Here is a 25000-nt window from a genome sequence, read left to right as displayed (position 1 = left end):
CACTATGAACAAACCAAGTTAGAAGGGCCACCAACATACTTTTGTGGAATTACAGTTAATTAAGCTACAGATTGTGTCTTAGAAAAACAAAGCTTCAAAGATGGCAATTCAACATGTTATCACATTGAAGAACCACAGTAAAACAGTGCATTTTATCAGGCGCATGCCATTTTTATGTTTCTTCTACATCTTCAAGAAAATAAGAATTGTGGTACTATCATGATGAGCTATGGAAGAAAAAACAACAAAGTAATTAAATTTAGAGGGTTACAAAGAACTACTGTTTACCTGCCTGACTAAATGATTAATTACATTGTTTAACACGAAATTGTCTACAGACACCGGCAGTGATGAAGAAGAAAATGAGAGAGACAAGATGCATTGTTTGATGTGTACTGAATTTCTAGTCAGATTTTTGAATTAATTGAATTAAACTTTATTGCCTCTAAGGAAATTTGTCTTGCACATCCAGAGCACATTAGATATATTACAAGTATATGATAAATGAACCTCAAGAACTTCCTATTTTGTTCCTAAAACAGCAGAGGGACACCATATAAAGCCATATAAAGCCAATGTGAACATAAAATGGTACTAAATAGACCACAGCATTTTTTACTTTAGATACAGCACTTTAAGAAACAGATTTGAATGTACTGCAACTCTGCACTATTTTGTTTTGTCTTTACACCCTAGAAATAATAACTAGGGTACCAGTGAACTAAATAACTAAATACCAGTGAAATGGATGTCAAACCCTTTATGGGAAATTGGGCATTTAAAGTCCTGCCAGTTGCAAAAGTCTATGAACTCTGACTCTGGGCTTCAAAGAGCAGGAAGGGAAAGTTTGTCAGTGAACAATGACATTAGACTGCATAACTGAGGTGGACACATGCCTGAGTTAATCTCCCAAAGAGCTAGATGTGAATAGTGGCCAACCATACGGTATATGAGCACTTCTTATGTTACTATACACACAAACATAAATTCAGGGCATATAAGCTTAAGTGAAATAGCTCTTTCCTTGGGAACTAGAACACAGTTGCAAAACTACACAGATTTGTTTCTATCACAGTCACAAGGATGCATTCAGAGTTCCTTTAGCACCTACCCTCAGACACATGCATATACAGTACAAAGATGACTATTCACAGCAGAGAATCAAGAAAATTGAAGCTGCCATGACAATAACACATTTGTTATCTTTGTGGTAACTGACTGTAATGACGGATCAATGGACCGCGTTTTGTTTCCTCAGCATGCCCATATGGCAAACAAAAGCTTGCAGCCATCTTTATTGGTGGTAGAAAAAGTGATAGAACATATGGAGGCCAGTCTGAATGGATCAGTATCAGGAAGAGTGCTCCACTGTCAGCACACCCAGGACATTGTTACTCTGGCACAGGCTAGTTGTTTCGACAAACCCTGGACAGAACAGAAGCTCGGCAGGCTGGGTAGCAGTTGTCTGCGGTGCTTTAAATGGCCAGAACGTGGAAATGGTACACTTTTCCTCTCCTGCTGGACAGTGACAACATCAAGCTGTCACCCCCTAGCACTCAAAGCCTCTTTTTTCAGCCTTTCAAACAGGTGCTCTGCCTGTCTCAAAAAACAAAATCGGCACAACGCAGCCTAGGCAGCACCGATCCAACCTGGAGATCAAATCTGTGCAGCATTTTCTTTCCAACAGTTTTTGCAGTTACAAGGAGTATTTAAATGTTGCAAAAAACCTTTGACATTTTTTTTTACTTGTGAGACATACTGCGATCAGAAAAAACTGTATGTACTAATAATTTGCAGAGAACAGATGGGCTTATTCACCTGATGCTGCCTGATTTGCTGTTTTGTTCTCATAATTACATTAAATACACTCTCTGCTTTATATGAATAGGAAATAATCTTACTGATTGCACCTATGACCAGTGCAAATCCATCAGAAATATGCACCTTATAGTTTGCACTACAGAAGGATAGAAAAATTTGCAGCAGTCTTGTTAGAACCAATATACTGTATCTCAAACCCCCCAAAATTCCGACAAATCTTTCTTGTTTTTGAAAAAAATTGAGGTTAATGATCATAAAGTTCAAGCTTGCTTTGTGCCTTGCCAGAAGAAATAACGTTTCCAAAAACTAAACAAAGACCCATATACAGTGCATAAGGAATCTTCTGGTTTGTGCAACCGAACTTATCCCTGTAGCCAAATGTCATTGCAATCAGTCATTGTTTTCTGCTTCATAGCCACAATGTAATCAGCTTAGCCAGATAAATGCCCAACAACCAGGGCATCCCACCAGACAGATACAAACAGAATTTTCCTGTTTCCCTACTCTCCTGTCAGACTAACCTCATGCATTTTTTTAATCCATTTTCCAACACTGCAATTTTCAAAAAGAAAACAGAAGAAGACAAGGTTGCCATTTCAGTGCCCTGGAGAAGAAAGTAACATCTCTGTTCTACAAGTACAATTTGAATCACAGCAACAAGCTAAGGGCATGGAAACATTTGTAAATTTTGCCTCCCACTGCAGAACAAAAATTAAACACTTTTCTTAAAATTACTTACTGTGTGAGTTACTTACTTACTGAGTATCACTGCTGAACTAAAATTACTTGGTTAGACGTTGTGATGCTTAATGCAACACACCTTCCTTGATCCAGTTGTGAACAGTACAGAACATCTAATATTGATTGTGGCAACATGACACTGGTCTCTTATCCCGTTTTATTAAGAGCTCTGGGTTTTAGGCAACTTTTGGTGACAAAGATATAGAACAATACGTATGTAATGGCTCATATTTTCTTGGATAGCTGCAAAAAGCATGACTTCCATTTTTCATTATTTACCTCTTAAAATGCTTAGGCTTCACTCATAAGATCTGTCAGTGTAACTTAAGATAAAGGAACATTTATATCAGCACAATCTCAGTTGAAGTGACTGTCAGAACAGTGAACACAAATCCACAGATCATTACAAAAACACAAACCATTTCACAAACTATACAACAGCTTGTGTCAATTAAAACATATGTATGCCACTTCTAACTAGAATATGCTAATATGTCCATCCATCCACTTTCTAACAGCTTTATCCAATACAGGGTTAGGGTTGGGGGGGTGCTGGAGCCTATCCTGGAAAGCAATTGGAATGAGTACGTCCTGGATAAGATGCCAGCTCATCGCAGGGCACACTCACACCAGGGCCAGTTTTCTCAGAAGCCAATTAACCTACCAGTATGTCTTTGGATTATGGGAAGAAACTGGAATTCCTGGAGGAAACCCATGCAAACATGGGCAGAACATCCAAATTCCACATACTGTAGATAAGACCCCAGGAAATGATTCCAGGGCCCCAGCCAGCTCTGCGAGGCACCAATGCTAACCACTGTGCTACCATGCCATCCATATGCTGATATTTTTCCTTGCTAAAATATAAGGAATCCCCAGTCAAATGAATAGAACCTTAGCATCATGCAACCTCAATGCCAATAGGTCTCTATAGAATTGAAAACCAGTAGAATTGGAGGAACGTGCAACTCAATGTTACACACCTTTACCCCTCATTACAACTTCAGCTGAAGGCGATTCTATCAGAAGAATGGGATATACATCAACTGCAATGGACTGTCAAAACCTTGTGTAATGCATGCCCACATTTTGTTCAAGGTGTTCTTTATCACGGAGGTGTAATATGTCATTCATAGGGGCTTCTGATTATTTTGTTAAAGTGCATAGATTTGCAATTATATAGAAGAATCGCAAACTTTGCATACAGCATATACTCACAAGTGGACTGCTGAAAGCCACTTCACTGTCCATGCGCCCTGCTGACTTCCTTTTAGTTTGACCACCATAACAAGCCTTGGCACTATGCCATCTTCTAAGCCTCTTGGTGCCCTGGCTCCTGACGTTAGGCCTGAGTCGAGACCTGACTTGTCTGTGGACATAAGACAAGTCTTCCTCATCTGAATCCAGTTCTCCATGGGCTGCAAGCCGTATTGCTATTTAGAACATAAGAAAAATTACAAATGAGAGGTCATTCAGTCTTGCTATGTCATAACTCGGGAACACACAGGCACATAAATAAAATTTCTGTGTGTGTTCTGGTTTGAGCTGTTGTCTTCAGCACGGCTTTCAGTGGGTGACACAGTGGAAGAAATTAGAGAACTTCATAAGAGGACTTTTAGTAACTGCACTACAGAGCAGTATATTGAGCTGCTTTTACTTGCATATCCCATACTAAAGAGGGGAACTATTCGGTTATGATATGTTCATTGCATTTTACAAAATACTAAATAAAAGTTAGAACAAATGATTCAGATATCCATTTATCATAGAACTGTGATGAAAAGGCATACTAAGGGTTCTACTTTAAGATTACATGTAAAATTTTTATAGCCTCAGTACATGATTACTTGCAATGAAAAGACAAAAAAAACAATTCTGACTTTTATTTTCTAATGTGTCTGATGAGTCATGAGTGAAAAATAAACACATGATCCATCCATTTTCTATCCACTCCTTCCAATTCAGGGGAGCTAGGGCTTATCTTGGCAATCAACAGGTGCAAAGTGGGGTATAAACTAGACGGGATGTCTGTCTGTTGCAAGGAAGAAACACAGACACAGAATTTTACCAGGAGCCAATTTACCTACCAGTATGTCTTTGGACTGTAGGAAGAAACCAGAGCACCTGGAAAAAAACCCACATGAACACAGGGAGAAGACGCACACTCCCCACATACAGTACCCCATGACTGGAATTGAACCCAGAGCTCCAAAGCTGCAAGGCTAACCACTGTGCCACCCCAGACAAAACAGTTTCCCTGAAAATAATGAAGTATTCACCATTTTCCTGATGGCAGTACTCTGTGCCCATAATGCTGCAGCGCCTGAAAACCATCTTGTTCTCCGTGAGTGTCCCTGTCTTGTCCGAGAACAGGTACTGTATCTGCCCCAGGTCTTCGGTGATGTTGAGGGCCCGACACTGCAAGCGCTGGTCCAACCCCTCATCATAGAGGTCAATATCATTGCTAAGAAAGAAGATTTGACCCACTTTCACAAGTTCAATAGACACGTAGAGAGAGATTGGAATCAACACCTGGAATGTAAGATGAAAAAAAAACAGGAAAAAGCACTTAAAATACATTCAGCTGTCCATGAGAATTTTGTTTACCTCTGTTGTTTCCTATTCTCTGTGAAATCGGAAGACATTTCTTCAGTAAAGCAAGAAAAAATGTACTCTGAGACTAATAAGATTTTCCCATTCATACCCCAAAATGTAAAACATTTGATGACAATAAGTTTTGAAAAATAAGCTTTTCTATACATTTCAGCTCCTCTTGTTTGAATCCTTGTTTGAATACTTTGTACAAGCAGAACAAAATGTCACAATGTGCATGAATCCTCCAGTATGCTCAGAATTTCAGAACAGAGCTGAAATGGTGATTTCATTTCAAAATAAAAAAAAAATATATAAAAATACCATTTCCCAACAGAACTTACTTGCAGCAAAATGATCATTGTGAAGAAAATGTAGAATCCTGCCAAAGATGGTGAGATGTACTCCCCATTTATGTCTGGAATATCAAATGGAGGCCGGATCTGAAAATTCTGCAGCCACATTGTGTGACCTGAGGATGGAGAAAAAGGCGAGATTAACTCCTGTTTCTACTTTGTTATTGAAAAACAGGTTGAGATGGGGATGAGTTAAAATGTCATATAATTGCAATAAAGCTCTGTACTCTCTTGTGTATAGGTTATAGGTCATTAATCATAATTCAGTAACACTGTGTCAGTGCCTTACCTATTGCTCCTGTAAGGCACATAAAAAACAGAAGTCCAACACTGCACAGCACATCAGTGTTCAGTCTTCTCTCCAGCTTGCTGCGTTTGTATCTGGGACCATTGTTATTTAGCATGGCCTTGGTTTCATGACCTACAGCACCAATTAACATCATTAATCAATGATTGCAACTGTTTTTTGTTAATTGAATACACATATAGCATTACGTCTTTCTCTTATTAACTGTACAACAATTAATGGAATACTGTATATATTATTTAACACTTAAGTTATAATGTATACAATAAAATCATATGACAATTTAGCCATCAAATGTAATCTAAAATTGGAGTACGATGAGGCTACACACCATTATTTTCCTATATAGTGCTTTTTTTGCACCTGCATCCTATTAATTGAGTAATTTATAACAGAGTTTCTCCTGCTTCCCTTTAATGACAGCTTGGAATGAAAGTCAATCAAGGTTAATCTCATACGGCAGGTCAGAAAACTCTATTAATGATCTCAGGTGTTCAAGCAAACTCATTTTTCATTGTAAATTTGAGTTAAAATCAGGATGTGTTAATTCATGAGGTGTGCTATGTTTTTGTTTTGAAATCTATATCTATAGGAAACAAAGAAAATAAATATTGGCTTGATTTTCTTGAGAGCAGTCATGATGATTATTAAAGCCTGCAAAACTGAATCACCTTAAATGAAGGCTCTCCTATGTAGTGGTTCTTGTTTGGTTTTCTGCCAGCGTTCACATTGAAATTTAACATTTTCACTGCAGCCCAGGTGTGAGGGAATGAGACTAAAGGCCAATGAGCATGCCTTTGATCTGAATGCCTAGTTTCATTCCGGTGTAACTGGGCGAATGTAATTGAAGAAGAGTGACAATCAACTTGAGCCCAGGAGGAGTGGTGTGAACCTTGCGCCTGACCTCACCAGGCACAGGCAGAGCGTCAACAGCCGAGGCATAGCAGCGATATGCCTCCCTTTCCATCAACAAAGCTGAAACCAACACATGGAGCAACTCACTCGACACAACTTGATTTGTCAAGAATCTCTCACCTCAAATGTTTATCAAAGCTGAGTCTTTTTCAGTGGATACAGATGAAAAGCAAGCTGTCAGATTAAGTCAGGTTAAATGGAGATTTTTTTTTGTTACATTCTGGATGTTAGAGTACTTGTGAGGTGGGGGGGAGGGGGAGCAATAAAAGGCTGAAGAAAGGTATATTAATGATGATTATAATAATAACTTAAAATACCAGCATAGACCACAATTCCTGCAGCTTCCTCTGTGTTTCTAATGGTGCACCCACGCAACAGCAGGTTTTGCCTGCCAAAGCCAATCTTCTTCTTGTCAGGCTCATCCCTACAAATGAAAAACAACACAGCCTTTCAAAAAAAGATCTGTACTCACTTTTTATCTAAACATTAGTCACTTATGGCCCCAGGGACCAGGTCTACAACAAAAGGCAAGTATAGCCGTAGCTGTCATATGACCCATTTCGCATGGCAACACTGTGACTAAGCCAATCTGAAATGGCAAGTAGCTGGGCACACAGTGACACTTTCACTTAAGTTCAAGCCGGACAAAATTAAAGTGGTTAAGCACCGGCAATGGTGTGCTGATGCAGTTTTACCCTAATATGACATTACACCCTCTGCAAAGCAATAAAAAAAAAGAAATCTGACACAAATGATTCTCATTTTCCTTTTGAGACAGAGTGGCACAGCAGTGATGGCTGAAGAACACAAAAGCAGATGGAACAATAGCCATGTCAAGTGCTCTTTTTTTACTTCATATTTCTCAAATCCTGAAAACAAGCAGTAATATACTGTATATTAAAGCAAAACACAGCTGACTTTTCCAGCAGTAGGTTCTCATTGGAACTACTATCTATTCTCACTGCACTTTTTTGTGGTATCAAACTCTGAATTATGGATAATCCCAATCATAATATTTTTCACTGCATATGCCCAAGGGTTCTGTACCAATGTGTATAGTGCTTCATACAAAGTGCAAAAATACTTATAGTGTACTATGGAGTATCCCAGAGCATTGCTTTTCCGCAGGCATTTACAGTACTCTTAAAGGTTTTAATGATAGGGTTGGTGATGAAGCCTGGGAACTGCAGCAGCACTGTGAGCCTAGTCTGAGGATTTTCCATCTGTCTTGTCTGTGTCATATTCACCACAGGACTGTACAGAGTAATATTGACACTTGGAAACAGAAAGGTCTATAAAAGCCTTCACACCATTACCATTAATTGGATATGGATCTCATTTGCCTATTAATTGCAAAAAGGCTTGAGATTTTTAATTTGATTCCTAATCTCATTACTACTGTTATCAGCATTCATTTATTTTCTCAATGAAAATTCACTGAATGTCAGACCAATTACAGACACAGCTCACCTTTACATACTTCTAGTTATGTTAGAAATTCACATCTAAAGAGGTTAATTGGTATCAAATTAATTTGATTTAATGCGCATTCAAAAATTTTACATTTGGTAAAGTCAGGACCCGTTTAAACACCCTAATAACCAATAACCAAACATTTCATCCTTATACTCCACTGACAAGATAACACACATAAATGCCAATATTATGCAGATACAACCTTGGGGACCAAACAGCAGTATAGAGTTTTACAATATACTTCCAAGGATTAACTGGCAAAATAATGAAAGCTGGTGGGGAGTTCCAATGGAAAAATCAACAACAAGTAAAATAAAATATTTACAAAAACAGGGATATATGGTAACAAAGACCATTAATTGCGCTTCCCCCACCAACCCCCAACTCCCAAATAATTTACAAAGTCATTAACTAACGGATGCATCAAACTGCTTTGCGCATTGCATCTTCAAGGCTTTTCCTCATTAAGCTGACTCAACAGCAAAGTGCAATCCCTCCAAGGTCAAGAAGCTTTTCTGAAGAAAGTTAATGCAAATCAAAATTCAAAGACAAATAATTGGAATTCAGATCGCAGAAGGAGAGCTTGGGGAAATGGAGCACTTTGCAGTGGCATGCTACTACAAATTCCATCCGCAGTTCATTGCGGGCTACTTGTTGAGACTGCTCACGGACTGTGCAGCAAATGGGAAAATGTCCTCCCCCCCAAGTGCAAGAACAGATATTCAAATAATTTGCATATTTTCCATTGATCTCAATCTGCTCCTTCCTTCCTGATGTTTTGTGCCCTTCAAGGTATTTTTTTCCTTCTGTCAGTAGCTTTATCTACTGTACATTTACCATTCATAACCACCTCCCCTCTAAAAAAGCAGCTTTGCAAAGATAAAACATGAGCAAAATTATCATTTGCATATGCATTACAAACATAGAATGGACTCATTAATCTCATGTTAACAGACTGATGATGGCACAAGTATCCATTTTAAATCCCTATATATAAATCAGACTATTTGAAGAGGGCCACTTATTTATCCTTTTGGACAGCTGCTGCATTTTATAGAGATCTGTTTTATCTAAACTGTTATTAGTTTGATTCCAAAAGCAGATAGTACGTGAAACCTGCAAATGTTGTCCCTGAATCACAGAGAAAGAGCAAATCAAAACTAAATTAAAAAAGGACTGACAGTACTTAAACCTAATTTAAAAACAGGTGGTGATTGAAAGGTTGCTGCAGCCTGTTTAAAATTTTTTTTTGTGTTAAATCTGATATATTTCTGAATCTTCTTGAAGATATAGTGCCACCCTGTGAGGGTGTGAGAAAAACAGAACACCCAGAAAAAAACCAAGAGAGCATGGGGAGATTATGCAAACTCCTCACAGAAGATTCAAGATCCAATACATGTCAGCAACTCTAACACTTCTGCCCACTTTTGTTTCAGTTTCACTTCAAAGGCTATTTGGACAATAATGAGAAGCTGATCTCAAGTTCAAAGTATATTACTTTGTTGTTTGTTGTCAAGGGCACGGAGCCCTGAAGGTGTAAGAGAGAACTGTTTGATGACAATTGTTGATTATGTGTAGCTCTTTGGTTAATGTTCGTATATTGTTAGGGTTGCCTGTTTGTCTTCCCCCAGCCCCTTCTGTATTTCTGTGTGCTTGGGTGTGTGAGAGTAGGTGATGGTGCCAGATCAGGTACAGTGCTGCATTGGAGTGTAGGCAATTGTCTAGAGACTGAACTGCACCCATGTAGAGTTAGGGGACTCTGGTTGCATAGAGTTTTCAGGACTTGGCCTGCCAGAAACTAACAGGTTCAGCTCCTCCTGGTGTGAAAAAACCCTCTCCACCAGATGTCAGTTGCAAGGGTAAATAATAAGCTACAAATAAATTAGAAGGGCACTGTACGGTATACAGTGATACTAGACTGTACTATATATAGAGATACAAGTTCCTTTTGGCCCTACTGGAGATAACAAGGCTAAGTCTTTGCAGACAATGGTTATTTTGATTACTTGTGTTTGAATTTAATTAGTTCAAGGGGCACTTCTAATGGGCAAGCTAATGTTTGAATTATTATTCACAATCAATTAGTAAAACAGTATTCTTCTAAAGTGGAGTCCTTATCAAGAAAACATACAGCCCCTGGGAGAGAGATGAAATGTAAAGGGTATTTTTCACCAAGCCATCTACTTACAGATAACCTTTGAAGCAGTTGAGTTTACTGTTGGGCTTCTCACAGATGACAATGCTGGCGAAATATTCAGGTTCAAATCTAGAGTTCTGAAACACAAACATCCATAGTCAAAATGGCATCTTTTTAAAATATTAGGAAACCAGTCTAAAGTAAATTGTTAGTCTGCTCATGTATATATTTTTAAAATATATATTGAATCCATAGGAAGTGAAACATCTTAAGTTTAAAGTTTTCAAAGATTAATTTATCATTAAACTAGTAGTTACTGTTTAGGCACAATATTTGGGATTAAAAAAAGAGTTACATTTTTTCCTCAAAATCAAAATAAACTTTTACCTCACTCAGTAACCAAATATGCGGAAAAACTGGATAGACAGAACACCAGGCTTGCTGTAAAAATGTATTGGGCAAAAACCATTCCTCAGCTTACAAGAATCCATCAGGCCACTTGAACACAATCAAAAGGCATACATAGCAATAGGTCATGTGATCGGCCTTCTGCTGGGTATCACATAAATAATTTGACATTTTAATATACTTCTCTTCCAGCAAACTGAACATAGTCATAACAGCAGAAAATGGGAAAAAGAATATTTCAAGCCATACATACTGTAGAATGCAGATGACAAACAAATTTGAGCTATTCAGACAGAAATCACTGTTCAAAGTGATCTCCTTTGTTTTTTTGCTTTGTCATTATTACAACAACAGAAATGTACTGAGGCATGCCTGCATATGACATATGTATACCTCATCAAACTCTCAAGACACTCTGACGTGTTTATTGTCAGTCCAAAATATCACCGAATGTTTTGCTTTTAAACTACTTAAAAGCCTTTTTCATTTGTTTAGGAAAATCTTAAGTGTCAGGATTGTTCTCTAAAATCATAATGTCAAGTGAATTGCAACCATAGACACTGTGAGAAGAACACAAGCACGTTCTTTAAGAATAATTAGTGGTCTGTAGTTAATTTAAGATCATATCAGTTCATGTCATTTAATCAGTATGATGTATAATCTGCTGTCATTCACTTTTCTGTTATTTAACTAAATACTTTAGACAGTGGGAGTAAAGAGCACTTGGAGGAAATTAACACAAACATGGGGAGAACATACAAATACCTTATCAATGCATACAGTATGTAACACAGTTATACTGTTTCATTATTATTTAATTGTTTGGTAATTGCTTTGAGAAGCATGCCACTAAGAGCACATTCAAGCACTGTTGCACCACAGTGTGCTGTTTTACTTCATTCCCAAATGGAAATCATAAGCAGTGTAGCACATTGTTTCTTTTATGGAATAATTGTCATGTATGTCCGAAAGGACGAACCGTGGAATGGCAGGATAGTGATAAAGACCCTATGCATAGCGGCGAGACGGGGGTTAGCCCGGTCTCAGTTGTTCACGAATAGCCATATAGAAACCTATGCCCTCAGGCCTAGGACAGTGACCTGGTGTTAGGCGGGTCTCAGGGCAACTGAACATCAATGCTGAGCAAGTAGCAGAGCAGAAGCAGGAAATAAATAGGCTACACAACAAGACACGCCAGAAAGACATGAATAATCACAGGGAACTAGGAACAGGAGGAAAGTAGAGCACCCCCTAGGTATACTGGGCATGACAATAATACTGGAATGTTGGGCCTATAGTAACTTATAATTAACCTAGCACATCTTCCCTGAAGTCTCACACAAGTAGATGAAAAGGGGAAATGTGCTGAGGTTTGTTTACAGAGCAGTTCTGCTTCATAGAGAACAAAAGTCCTTGTCTGCTTCATAAAGAACAAAAGTCCTTGTTAGATAAATAAGTCAATGTCAGATTGTACAGTTCCATTGCAAAGTAATTAAAATGGCTGCATTAAGGAACTTAGCATCTTATTGACATCAGTGACAATCTTTTCAAGATGAATTAGTAGAGATTTATTTTCAGTTATAGGGCCAATTACAGCTGCACAAAGTAATTTGTATGTGTCTGACTCGACCATTATTTCTCTATTCTTCACTCTTCTAATCAAAGATGTGTCTGCAATTTGCTGATGTCATCACTAGGCTGTAGGTATGGATGCATTAATGTGGGAGTCTTACAGTCTCATTTGTAATGCAACAGCACAGTTTACAGTCAAGACATAACATCAACCTTAAGTATTTTTTTGTAGTTTTGAGAAAACATATAATTTGCACCAAAACACTAAATGTTACTGCAAAGTAAGTACAGCACAGACACTCTGTCCATTTAAGTCATATCTGCATTAAAATTTTAGAGACAACATTAGAATTGTCTTTTTAAGACAGCACACTGGGCATTGTAGTTGTCTTCAGTGGCTAGAATGTGAACACAACACAAGTCAACACACAAGCTAATGTACTCCTTCATGATGACTGACCAGACACGGTATTGTCTTCATACTGATGTGATTCTACCCACTGGGTAACTGAAAACACCAGCAATGCCTAGTGTGTTGTCTTACAAATACAATGAAAAATTCACCTATAATTCTTAAATATTTCTAGCTGGGGTGATTTGTTTTGTGAGAAGGTATGTAGTTTTGCCAGATGAGCAAGGTCTCATTTCTGTCAGCAAATGTCAGTTTTCTCAACCTTGATTGGCTGGGTTAAGAAAATGGAAAAAGTATTTGGTCAAATAATAAGGCTTAAGATAAGGATTTATTTTTGCTCTTATGTACATCAACAGTGTTTGGAGCACAAGGCAAACCAAACAAACAAAAAAGAGAAAAAAAATCTAAATAATAACTGAGTAGAAATAATTAAATAAAGACAGAGATAAAAACATGGAATAAATAAAAAAGCAAATACTAATTAAAAGCCTGACTAAACAGATAAGATTTAAGTCTAGGTTTAAAACCTGTAAAAGAGCCTTCATTTTTCAAATTAGCAGGGGGTAAGTTGATGCTAAACTAAGAACTCAAAATTGAGTTCACCTGGACACCTGAAGAAGGCTCCACGGCCGAAACGTTGTGTTCTCTTTCTTCTTTTTTTAAGCATGGAATAAACCTATTACTTGTTCCTTTGCAGCCTACGCATGGTGACGCAGCTCCCCACCTGAATTACTCAATATTGTTGCAAGCTTGTACAAGCATAGAGTGGAATTTACCCTGGACATTAGTTGTAACTCATATTGTGACTGTCAAACAGTGCCATGGGATCTGTAATGACCTGGTGGTCAAGACCACAGTTTAATATCACATCTCAAGGATGGCATTTCTTACAGCACAGTAACCCCTATCATCATATTGAGGAACTTTGGAAATTCTAGTCTGGAGGGAAGAACACCTTATAGCAAGCAACCTGATATACCTGATATACCTGAACACCTTATAGCAAGCAACCTAGAGGTCTATGATCCCAGTACTGAGCAGCCAAGCCTTGCTTAGCATCTGAGATTCAACTAGATTAGGCTAGAAGATCTGGTAATGCTGCTGTCAACATTAATATTACATTTAGCCATCACTGACATTTGGGTTGTGGGAGTATGTAACAAGCTGTCCAGCCATGTTGACGTTGGTTTAAAATTCTGCAGTGTTCTGATGGACATAGTAGAACTTGGTTCTGGACTAAATTCATTCTTAAATATTTATGTATCAAAAAGAAGATACTTGTCACTAATTATTGAATTAGTGTCCCTTTTTGTGTTTCTTTTCAGTAAGACATCATTAAAGTGAGGGAATCATTTAATTCAATAAGGATTATTCAAACAGGAATTAGAAAATAGAAGCCATTAATGAAAGAAATACAGACAGAATGTATTTCCACTTATAAATGTTAAACAATCAATCTTAACATATTTTATTTTCATTTTTATGAAAAACAACTTCATAACCAGTGTCCTTATGATCTAGAGCCTCATGTAAAGACAGATGTCTGATCTAAATCTCAAACCTCACATAACAAGGCACTACAACATATTTCTAAGTAACACTGATACACACAAATGTAAAAATAAATAAAAGACACAAGGCATCTTTTCTGCATTAATTTTTAGGATTTTATCCTTGTGTTGCTAGGTGACTGACAACCCTTTGAGAACTCAATATCTTTATGTAACAGCATAAAGTCAATAGCATAAAAACAGATGATAAGCATGTCCTGAAGGTAAAGAATAAAGCATCTACATAGCAACAGACTAAAAATAACATTTTTCTTTTTTTTGGTGTGATGTTTTCATGATCTCAAAAAAGTGAAGCACAAAGCAATAGTAGAGAGTCTTGATAAAAGATGTACTTAAAAAATCTTAATCTGAAAATACAGAAACATTGAGAAATTGTTAGTGCAATACATTTGTATTGACCAAAACCATAGGGCATGAACTGAAAGCCCTTCATTAAGGAGTCATGCATTTTTAAAAGAATGATTTGTGATTTAAAAAAATATATATATTTTTTGTTTTATCACAAAAGATAAAACACTGGATATCAGTTATTATATGGCACTGATTTATAACCATGAACATTTTCTGAACTGTTTGCAATTTACAGATTTCAATATACTGTATGCATTTGTTAATGTAGCTAAAAAAAGTGAATGTACAGCATTCAAGGTGAAATACATGCCTTTTGCACTACAGTTTGCTGCAAAACCTTCTATTTATAAAAGCGACTGAGCCTAGTAATCTGGCTGAACACAGGAAACATAAGAAAGGCTAAAAGGTTTGGCTGATCTTTGCTCATAGTTTTGTCGATAGCTTATTGACTATATACATTTCTATTTGATTTCCTTAAGTTTTTTTTCCCTCCAGAATTATTTCTAAATGTTATGGCAATGTAAGTCTGAAGCATTTTCTTTTTTACATTTCTCAAGTTTGCAGTATGGTAAAACTAAAACAACAGGATGACAGAGGAAAAGAATTTTGTGAAGTACACCCATGCCAACAGTGTCAGTGTATTTATTTTTAAGTCTTACTATTACAAACAAGGATTATGAGAACTCCATAAGTAAAAAGCATGCCAAAAGAATTACTGTTGTGGTAAGAAATATGAATGGAATGCTAGTTTACAAAGGTGTGCTCATATTTTGCACCTGAAAACTAAAACTGGATCTGCAGGAATATCAGCATTTTCTCATGTCATATAAACAGCACATACTTTACATATTGTACACACAGGTATATTAGATATAAACAGGACTGAAGCTGACTTTTTACATGAAGATAAAATAAGTCCATATACATACAGTACAATGATGAGTAAAGCTGGCTGGTAGTTGCAAAATGTGTTGACTCTTTGTTTGTGTATTAGGTTGCCAAAAAAGTGAAATAAAATGGTTTGGGTGATTTCACATTTCTTTATAGATATTGAATATATATGTAGTTATTTTGTATGGCTTAAATTAAACTGGAATTAAATAGCTTGTTTTTTTAAAAAAATAGGGTCTTACTAACATTTTCAAAAGAACTGAAAGATGTTAACTTAAAAAAATAAAGCACAAGAGATATTTTCAAGCTATTCAGAATGAAGGGCTGAAGGTGTGAAGGAGTTCTCTACTTTTTTGTATCACTATACTTACTGGCATCCAGAAACCTTTCACGGCCTGCCTCTGTTTCAGGTTAGTTTCTCCATCCAGACTGGCTGTCTCAATGTGGCAGATACCATTTGGGTCCGAGGTGTACAGGAGAAGAATGTCTGCAGGGATGATCTCATTGCAAACAACCTTTACAAAATCGCCAACTCGAACGTTTTTCCAGCATTTTTCAACATAATTTTTCTGTTTCCTTGAGCAAAAAAAGAAAACACATCAAGATCAACATCAAAACTGGAAACTTTGTTTGGCACATTTAAACATAGGAGGAGAATGCATTCTTTGGAATAGAGAAGCTCTTTGCATCAGTATTTATTCCTGTCCTTTTTTTTTTCCGTGATGCACGTAAGCACGTAACACTGGAAATACAAAAATGCTGGCTTTGAAGTTGTAAACCTGAAATTCAAATTGGAATTTCAAGATGGAATGATTTCATTTTGAAAACTTTAATCTTTTTAACATTCTTATGCATTATTTGTTCATTTCAGATTCATATCTGTTATAGCTTTAGGTGACTGAGAAGTGTCTCTTAGATTTTAGATAAAGTTTGTGACACTTCCAACTTCAAAGCAGAGAGGATGTTTGATGAGGTCTGAGGGGTTCCCTTGAGTGGAAAGAAACTGTAAGGTTTACTGTAGTTCTGTACACCTAGGCAAGTTGTGGATTAATGATTGTCAAGGAGCAGTACAGACACACGCAATATAAGATCACATTAAGACAGGGAGAAACAAGAAGGAGCAGGGCACAGGGAGATGAGAGAGGAGTCTAGAGGAGGTGGGACTTGAACTTGCGCCAGGCGAGAGCCCCTACTTCATGATCATCCAAACCAAACCTGACTTGAGCTAAGTATTTGGACCTTGTTAGAGAGAGCATGCTATTCTGTGTTTTAGGGAACTTGGGTTTCCTGGGTAAAAGATACCTCAGTTAGAAACGTCTTTCCTGCTTAGGGTGCATTTGTATGGATAGTGATATAGGCTCCCATTTATTTGGTGGCATCTGGGGTGCAGAGAGAGAGATTCAACTGCAGGTTGCATTGTATTTAGTTAGAAGGCAGCTCTTGTGTGGCCTCTGTAGGCGTATTAAGAGTTTAAATCTTAGTAGCAGTCTGGGATTTTCTGGGTGACCAGAATGTTAGGCCTCTGAATACCTTGTTTGTAAATACTGTACATACAGTAACTTGTTTGTTGTATGTTTTGTAGTGTGTAGTGTAGTTTGTGTCATTGTAACAAATATTTGTTTAACCAAGTGTGTCTGGTCAGGAGTTATGAATAGTTATTTCACTGATTAAACCACTCAGTCCATTCCTGATTTTCACCATTTTTCATAACCCCCCCATTTGTAACAGTATCATTATATATAGAATATACATACAGACCCTGTGTGTAATGGGCATCAGGAAAACAATCATCTTGGATTTCACCATAAATGAGATCACTTTCTTGGCCATATACAATGTCTTGCATTAGGAATTTGTCTTTTTGCATACCCCAGCTTGCTCTCCATGAGACACACAGGCGGGGAGAGAGAAGCTTAGGGTCAGAGCACAGGGTCTGCCATTTATACGGTGCCCCTGGAGCAGTTGGGGTTAAGGGCCTTGCTCACGGGCACAATGGAATAGGATTCCTCTGCCAGCCACAGGATTTGAACAAGCAACCTGCCAGCCACAGGCACAGATCGTTAGCCACAGTGCCACCAATCCGCCCTTTATTTACAATAAATAGATTGTAAATCAAAAGACTCTTTGGAAACAGTTTCTGAGGTGTATTTGCTGACCTCCTTTTGTCAGCTGTAGTTAGCTATATTTGTATTTTTAGTATTTTTGACTTCAGCCAAACATTTATTTGATCTCCAATTTATATGAGCTCTAAAATGTAAGTTTCCCATAGTGTACTGATCCCTTTTAAGGGGTTCTGAACAATCACTGGAGACCAGGATATGCAAAAACAAAACTATTGCAACAGTCTGATGTGACCCTGTACTGAGCTGATTAACAATTTAAATAGAGCAACCACAAAAAAGTGCCTTCATTTTACTTTGATATAAAACATGAATGAGGCAATATAGAGAAGACCAGGAATATGGAGGTGGAAAACTGTGTAACACAAGTTACTGTATTAACAAAACAAAGGAATTAACTTACTAGGTTGGATATCTACAGTGTTACAACAGCAGCTACTACACATATTGTTACCTATGGTGTTTCAGATAGCATGCTCTTTAAGTTGAATTATTTGATATGCATAACTTCCCTTTAGCAACTGTGCTTTATTTTGAAAAAAAATAGAGAATGCCACAATATCTAAACAAAGCAATCAATCTCTTAGGAATCATCTGATAAATAGTCTGGTGTTGATATTCCCTAATGATATATCACTCATCAAAGAGGTCACTGTCACATCAGATACAAAAGAAATCTAGACTTCCTTAAAGCTTCCTAAGCCTACTTTTGTTATTAAAATGACCTCCTGGATATTGAACACACAAAGGCTGACATATGAACCTTGCTGCACAATCTAGAAGGAAGTGATTAGTTCACAAGAAGGACCATACTACATTCTGCTCATGTGGCTTTCTCAAGCACAAACCACCTCATTATACAAGACTGCCTCGGGCAGCATCTCTGTACTAGAGAGAGACTGTTCCCCTTTTCCGTGATTTTGGCACTGTTTTGTTGCAGCCTATTAGTTCCAATTAATTTTCATTTTAATGAAGCCTCACAGCTTGCAAACCATTATTCAACACTTACACAAGTAGCGGGTTCAATCATAGTTTTTTTTTTTTCAAAATTTAAGTAAGAGAATTTATATAAACCATCTGTCCCTCTGATCACTTTGGTGGACTTACAGTGCTGACAGCCAGATTCCTTTAATCTGCAGCCTGACAAATGGAAAAAAGTACCAATTTAACTAATGCAAAATGAAACATGTTATGTGCCCCGTTCTAGTGTACAATTGTGAATTTTGCAAAAACAAAAATTAAAATGGAAATTTAATTGAAGCACAAAGCAGAACACTTTTCCAGGGAAAAGGTGCAAAAAATACTGAGTGGAATCATTTCTGTTTTAAAAGGAACAATGTTATACAAACAGATTAAAAAAACTGAATAGTTTGATGAGGGGGTTGACGCAGGTACCCTCGAACATAATAAACAAACTCATTAAAAAAGGAGAATACCTAAACTTAGTGAAACAAGGGTCCAGGATAAGAAGCCAAAGTAGGAAGTACATCTTTACACAGTCGTGTTCTGCTCAATTGACAGAAAATTAAAGAAGAATAGTTTCAATATTTAATTCTGTTGCATGCTGGTCTCTGGATAAGCACAATCCACGTCTGTAACAAAAAGAATCTGACCTTTTGCCAGGAAGACAAGTCACTCACAATTCCCAGAGAAGTTAGTTTTTGATACAAAAAAAAACAACTTTAGAAGGTCCTTAAATTCAAATTGATTTAACTTGCATATTTAGAAATCCCTAAATGGCTAGGCTGACCATGCCTTGTCAATGGATTCTTCAAGTGTGTTTTTAGGTTCTCTGCTCAATAGCCCCTATGGGTAAGGTGCAATTACTCATCAAGACACATGGCTGAAAACCGCTGACCTCTCACAAGCAATAGACGGTACAGTTTCTACCCAGAATACAACTCAGAAAGATTAAGAGACGGAGGAATTTAGAAGTTAATGTTCTGCATTTTTGCATTGGTCCCCAAACACTAGGCATTTAAGATGTGCAAAAAAATAAAACACTTCCCAGAAACTGCAAATGGAATTTTGAAGCAGAGCTGAAAGCCAGCAGTACTTGTAGTCATACATGTAAAACCTGAAAGGGTGGATAGTTCTTGACTCCAGACTGTTCTTAACCATAGCTTCCATGAAACCTCATAATGACAACTGTTTTAGCATTGTGCATTGAGAAACAACAGTACCCTGAGGCACCAGCATGTTCTTTGGGTTTTCCTGTAGAATGTTTTATGAAATTCTTACGCCAATAAATAAGACTAAATGATTTAAAAATGCATAGCACAGATGACTTAGGTAAAACTTGTAATAACTCTGTGTCATTGAATAATGTATTTAAATCACATGAAATTTCCCCATAATAGCAATAACTATTATAGGAATGACTTGCAAGAATAAGACAGTATAGGCAGAATTCTGCACCGTTTATCATTTATTCATATTGTTGTACAATTATAGAAGAAGAAAGTGGTTACCAACATTTATTTTAAAAGTATTGCAATTAACCTAATGCAGTACTCATCACTTTGGAAGGCAGAATTCATATATGCTTCAATTTTATTACAAATAAGACAACACTTTCTGAAACTGCAGTTTCAGTAAGTCCAGATACATATTATACACCACTTGTTTACTATATGGATATTTAAATTAATTGAATTTTTAAATCATACTTTACTCATCCATTTACCACAAACAATGACATTTACAAAAACAGCATTTTAGTTAAAAGGCTCCCATGATATAGCCAATCAGGATTTATCCTTCATAACTGACAATGTGATAACCTTTCAAATACATTCCAACATGGCTGTCAACTGCCCCATGAATTTAGACCCCATGTGTGAATTATGCTTTACAGTACATAGATTACTGTTTATTTGGCAGCTCCTCTCATTTTTTTTTCATTTGAAAGTCTATCCATTTGTCACAATATGTGCACTATATGTGCAAGGTTCAGGTGATTTGTAATCAGATTAAGGGGTCACCTTCTCCACTATGGGCCCAGGCAATGACATACCAATGCAGAGAGATTAATATGGACCTGTGTGATTCAACAGCAGTAGACGCCAAAGAGGTTTATATGGCTTTATAAGAACAAGTGGATTACAGACCTACAGTATGTGGGCAATTCGAGGCTACAAAAAACAGCAAACTGCTCACACTTCACTGAGTCAGAGGGTGAGAAAATGAATTATTTCATAGGTTACCATTTCAAAATAATGATATCAGGGCAAAATTGCCTTTGCCAGCCAGTTGAGCAGATGGGCAAAGGAATACAATTATATCCAGCTTGAAATGGCTTCTCATACATGTATCATAGTATTCTGAATATGACTAATAACTCATCTAGTTAATAGACTAATAAAAAAACAATAGGTGTGGTCTAATAAACAACCTGCCATTTAACTAGATATCAGACTCCCAGAGAACATATTGTAATGCATACGCCCGACATTGCAGGTTGTGTGAGCCGGCTTACCAGCGCGGTGACGTCACAGCCCTTCCCTGTGAATAGCAGGGACCGCAGCCATTGGGCTGATGGGAGATTTCTCTTTAGCTCAGCTGGCTGGGTCGCTGTTGAGTGATGCTGGTGGACCGGGTTCGAGTCCCCAGCGGTGGGGGGGCCGACCTGAGGTGGCAGTGGTGAGGGTGCATACCCACATGAACCTGTGAGTGCTACAATATCTTCCATGTAAAACAGGGATAAAATATAATGTCACACGTCACAGTGAGACAGGTTGAAGTCGTACAGTCCTCATTATGGGAGAAATGTAAGCTACAACCACTGGATCCACCATGCCAACTTACTGGTGTGATGAAATGTCTAGTAATTGATTGAAATGAGGTGACAGGTGACTTTTAAACATGGGATAAAAAAACCACTCTGAGTACTTATTGTACAACATCTAACAAATGCATTCTGTGAACCACTGTGAGTACTATGTCTAGGAATTCCATATTTATTTAAATAATCATCTTATTTATGGCCAGGACACCAGGATTAACACCTCGTTTTACACCTAGTTTTACACACAGTGAAAAGGGATCTTTAATCACCAAACACTCAGTTTAATTTCTCATTTCAAGTATTAGTGTACATAAGCAAAACAAAAAAAGAATCATTTGTAACATTAAATTCATACTCCAAGTACTGTTTATTAATTATGAGAAATTGTTTGATAGGAAACAAATACAGTGCTAAATGGCAGCATAATCAGTAAGTCAAATGCCAAGCCATAGAGCCAAATCAGATTACAGATTTAGATTTTGGCATGTTCCCAAATGGGCTTGGCTATAAAAAATCAAATAAAGTATGCCAACATTTTGAAACAACCTAATATTTAATAAAGTAACAACATGCTGGATTGTCATTCTCTTTGTTGTGAAGCAGTTGCTAGGTATCATCTTAATTTATAGATTTTTCATCTTACCCTTCCCCCTATTTTTCTAACAGAACTATTTTATTATCCTTTTCTAACCACCGCTTCCAATTCAGGGTCATGGAGGAGCCAGAGCTTATGCCAGCAAGCAATGGGCCCAAGGCAGAATACACCCTTGATAGGACGCCAGTCCATCACAGGGCACATACAGACACAAACCCATACAGACTTACACCATGGCTGGTGTTCCTAGAAACCAATTAACCTACCAGTTTGTTTTTGGACTTTGGGAGGAAACCGGAGCACAAAGAGGAAACCTACACGGACATTAGAAGAACATACAAACTACATGCAGATAGCACCCCAGGTCCTGAATTGAACCCAGGGCCCAATCACTGCGAGGCAGCCATGCCACCCCTATTTTATTATATGAGCAATAAGAGAAATGATCTATGTGTTTATGATGGGACTGCTAAAAAAAGAAAAAAAGAAACATGGTTATTTCCTGTTACAGAGCAAATTATGGAAAACAGACTCTCCTGGTCATAAATTTTTACAAGGCTTATAGTTGACCGGCTTGCCAGGCCCTTGAGTGAATCAGCATATTGCAACATTTTAAATTTAACGTGTCTGTCTTAAATTAATCTTCTAGATCTGACGGAACTTAATTTTTTGCCATGAATTTTAAAAATCCAATGTCTAAGGAAGGAGCAAATTATCATTCTTTAGTCATTTCATAAGTGTAGCTGTAAATTCCTGAGATTATGGTTATAGTAAATACTTAAACAGAGCTACAAGTAACAAAGTACTTTGACCTTTTCCGAAGTGAAATGAGGAAATTCATGTCTGGTTTTCAATGAGAAACAGCTCAAGTAATTACTTTTATCTATGTACTGTACAGTAGAACTTATCCCACTGTGAAAGGAAATGTTTTCATAAAACTCATTAGGAAAAGAGGACAGGTATCCAAAGTCTCCTCACACCAGCAAACATTTTTATCTAAGAGATCTCTTTGTGATATTTACTGTATTTCTTCACATTATTTTTTATTAAATTAAGGAATATAATATTATTATATAAATTTGATAACAAAAAGGTATGAATCCGACACTGCAAAATCCCCATTATAGCTTGAGGGAAAAAAAACAAACAATTTTTAGCATTTATAAAGGCCACAAAAATGTTTTTAATCTCATAATATTCAAGAGTAAAAATGAACTAGAAATAATCGTTAAAAAAAGGTCTAAACAAAACATCCAGGTCAAGGAATAGATTCTTTGCTAAGAGTGGATTGAAAGAATGATGATTATCACATTTTGTAGGATATAGCTTGAGGTTTGAGATTTATTCTTCCTAACTCCCCCCCCCCCCCCATCCTCTCCATACACACATGCAAATACTGCGGTTTACATGCCTGATTCTTACCCAAGAGAAAATGTATGCAATACGTATACTATATTTCCATTTTTATTGCAGTTTAGCATCTCTGAGAATAAAGGGCTGTGCACTGGCTGTTCTTCCATTTTTAGATATCTACCTCAATGTAGCATCCACCTTAAATCTGATCTGTTAAAGTAACAAGATATTTCTGGTATGCTAAATACTTTACTTTCTACATTCCTGGTGACTTAATTCAGGAACAAGAAACAAACAAGTATTTTTTTCTGATAGGTGTTCAATGGAAAGTAAGACAAAAGGCTTTGTAAGAACTTAGTAAAAACTTCATTGAATTACTATGATTAAGATACCAGGATGTTTCCATTTCAGTACTGAAAGTCCTACTACCCGATTCGTACACAATACTTTATAGTACACTTTCAGTTTCCAGCTGGCAAACCATGTCCACAGGAATGTAAATACTGCAGGCACTTGAACAGTACTCATTTATTAATGTTTGGGAATGAGAAATAATTAGAACAAAGTCATTTAAAAATAGCAGTTGTGCCTCGTATTTCTTATTTATTTTTTACTTCTATTCGGTGAACATCAGATGATGGTTTAATTATTAGGAAACTCTGTCTGGAGTCTGAACAACTTTCTATACACCTCATTATTTTGCTGCATTTCTCTTCTACTTGTAATGGATTTTCCATTGTGAATGTGCAGTGATATGACTAAGTTGAACAGGTAAAGGAGGAGTACACTGATTTAAAAATCTGTATCAGAAGCACGAGCTCACTCTGCCACTTCAACAGTTACGGTGTTTACCTGCTGTAGATGAGACACGCTGTATTGTTCAACTCTTTGTCAGCTTGATATCTCCTGAAGTCTTCCCAAGCATCCTTTATGGCGGTGAGAGCCAATATGACGCATATAGGGATAAGTGCAATTCCTGGTTGAAATGCACTCACTACAGGCACAAAATTCAAGAAAGCAATTCCTATAAAGTACACATTGGCGAAACGGTGAAACTGCTCAAAAAGGTTCTTGGGTATGAAAGACCACAAAGTGTATTTAGTGGTCTTGATGGCATTCCCAGCATATTGGCGGTTAGGTTGGTGCCTTTTCTTGCAATCTTCATATGGCAAGTTGGATACCAAAACTCTAAACTTTTCTTCATTCCTTTTATTCTTCCTCCATCCCCTTATTCGAAGGCTGTCAGGAAGCAATGAAGCCATAGCCACCCTGTCTCTTCAAAAGCTAGTCCTTTTGGTGACAGCTCGCATAGCCTGTCAAGTCAATAGTACTGCAGCAGCCCAGCGTGGGTGACAACCAGCTCCAAGAACTTCTTTCTGAAGTTACTATGTAGAGAGGAAATCACAACTGTCTCCCGCACCTGTCTGTGACTGAAATGTGAAACCAGGTATGATCCAATTAGCTTACTTCGTCTTACACCTGTGATCGGTTGTCACTGGGTCCTAGCTCCTTACAGGTTATAGGGCGGAACTGTACTACACTACCTGTAACCCTCAAGGAAAAAAATCCTTTAGGATATAGAGAGGGAGAAAGCA

General features: G+C 37.3%; 1 protein-coding gene across 1 annotated transcript in view; it reads right to left on the bottom strand.

Annotated features, from left to right (window-relative positions):
- atp10b (ATPase phospholipid transporting 10B) overlaps positions 1-24766 on the bottom strand; it is a 45930-nt gene extending 21164 nt beyond the window's left edge. Inside the window, exons 1-8 of the mRNA XM_088933002.1 lie at positions 24258-24766; positions 15922-16126; positions 10397-10482; positions 7050-7156; positions 5800-5931; positions 5499-5626; positions 4842-5094; positions 3781-3995 (exon numbers count right to left, since the gene is read on the bottom strand). Of these exons, the coding sequence (XP_088789128.1) occupies positions 3781-3995; positions 4842-5094; positions 5499-5626; positions 5800-5931; positions 7050-7156; positions 10397-10482; positions 15922-16126; positions 24258-24667 (1536 nt within the window). The 5' untranslated portion in view covers positions 24668-24766. The remainder of the gene's footprint in view (positions 1-3780; positions 3996-4841; positions 5095-5498; positions 5627-5799; positions 5932-7049; positions 7157-10396; positions 10483-15921; positions 16127-24257) is intronic.
- Positions 24767-25000: the final 234 nt, after the last annotated feature.

This window comes from Atractosteus spatula, chromosome 14 (genome assembly GCF_055471065.1).
Source record: "Atractosteus spatula isolate fAtrSpa1 chromosome 14, fAtrSpa1.hap1, whole genome shotgun sequence".
Taxonomy (NCBI): Eukaryota; Metazoa; Chordata; class Actinopteri; order Semionotiformes; family Lepisosteidae; genus Atractosteus; species Atractosteus spatula.
This window is presented reverse-complemented; position numbering and strand designations above follow the sequence as displayed.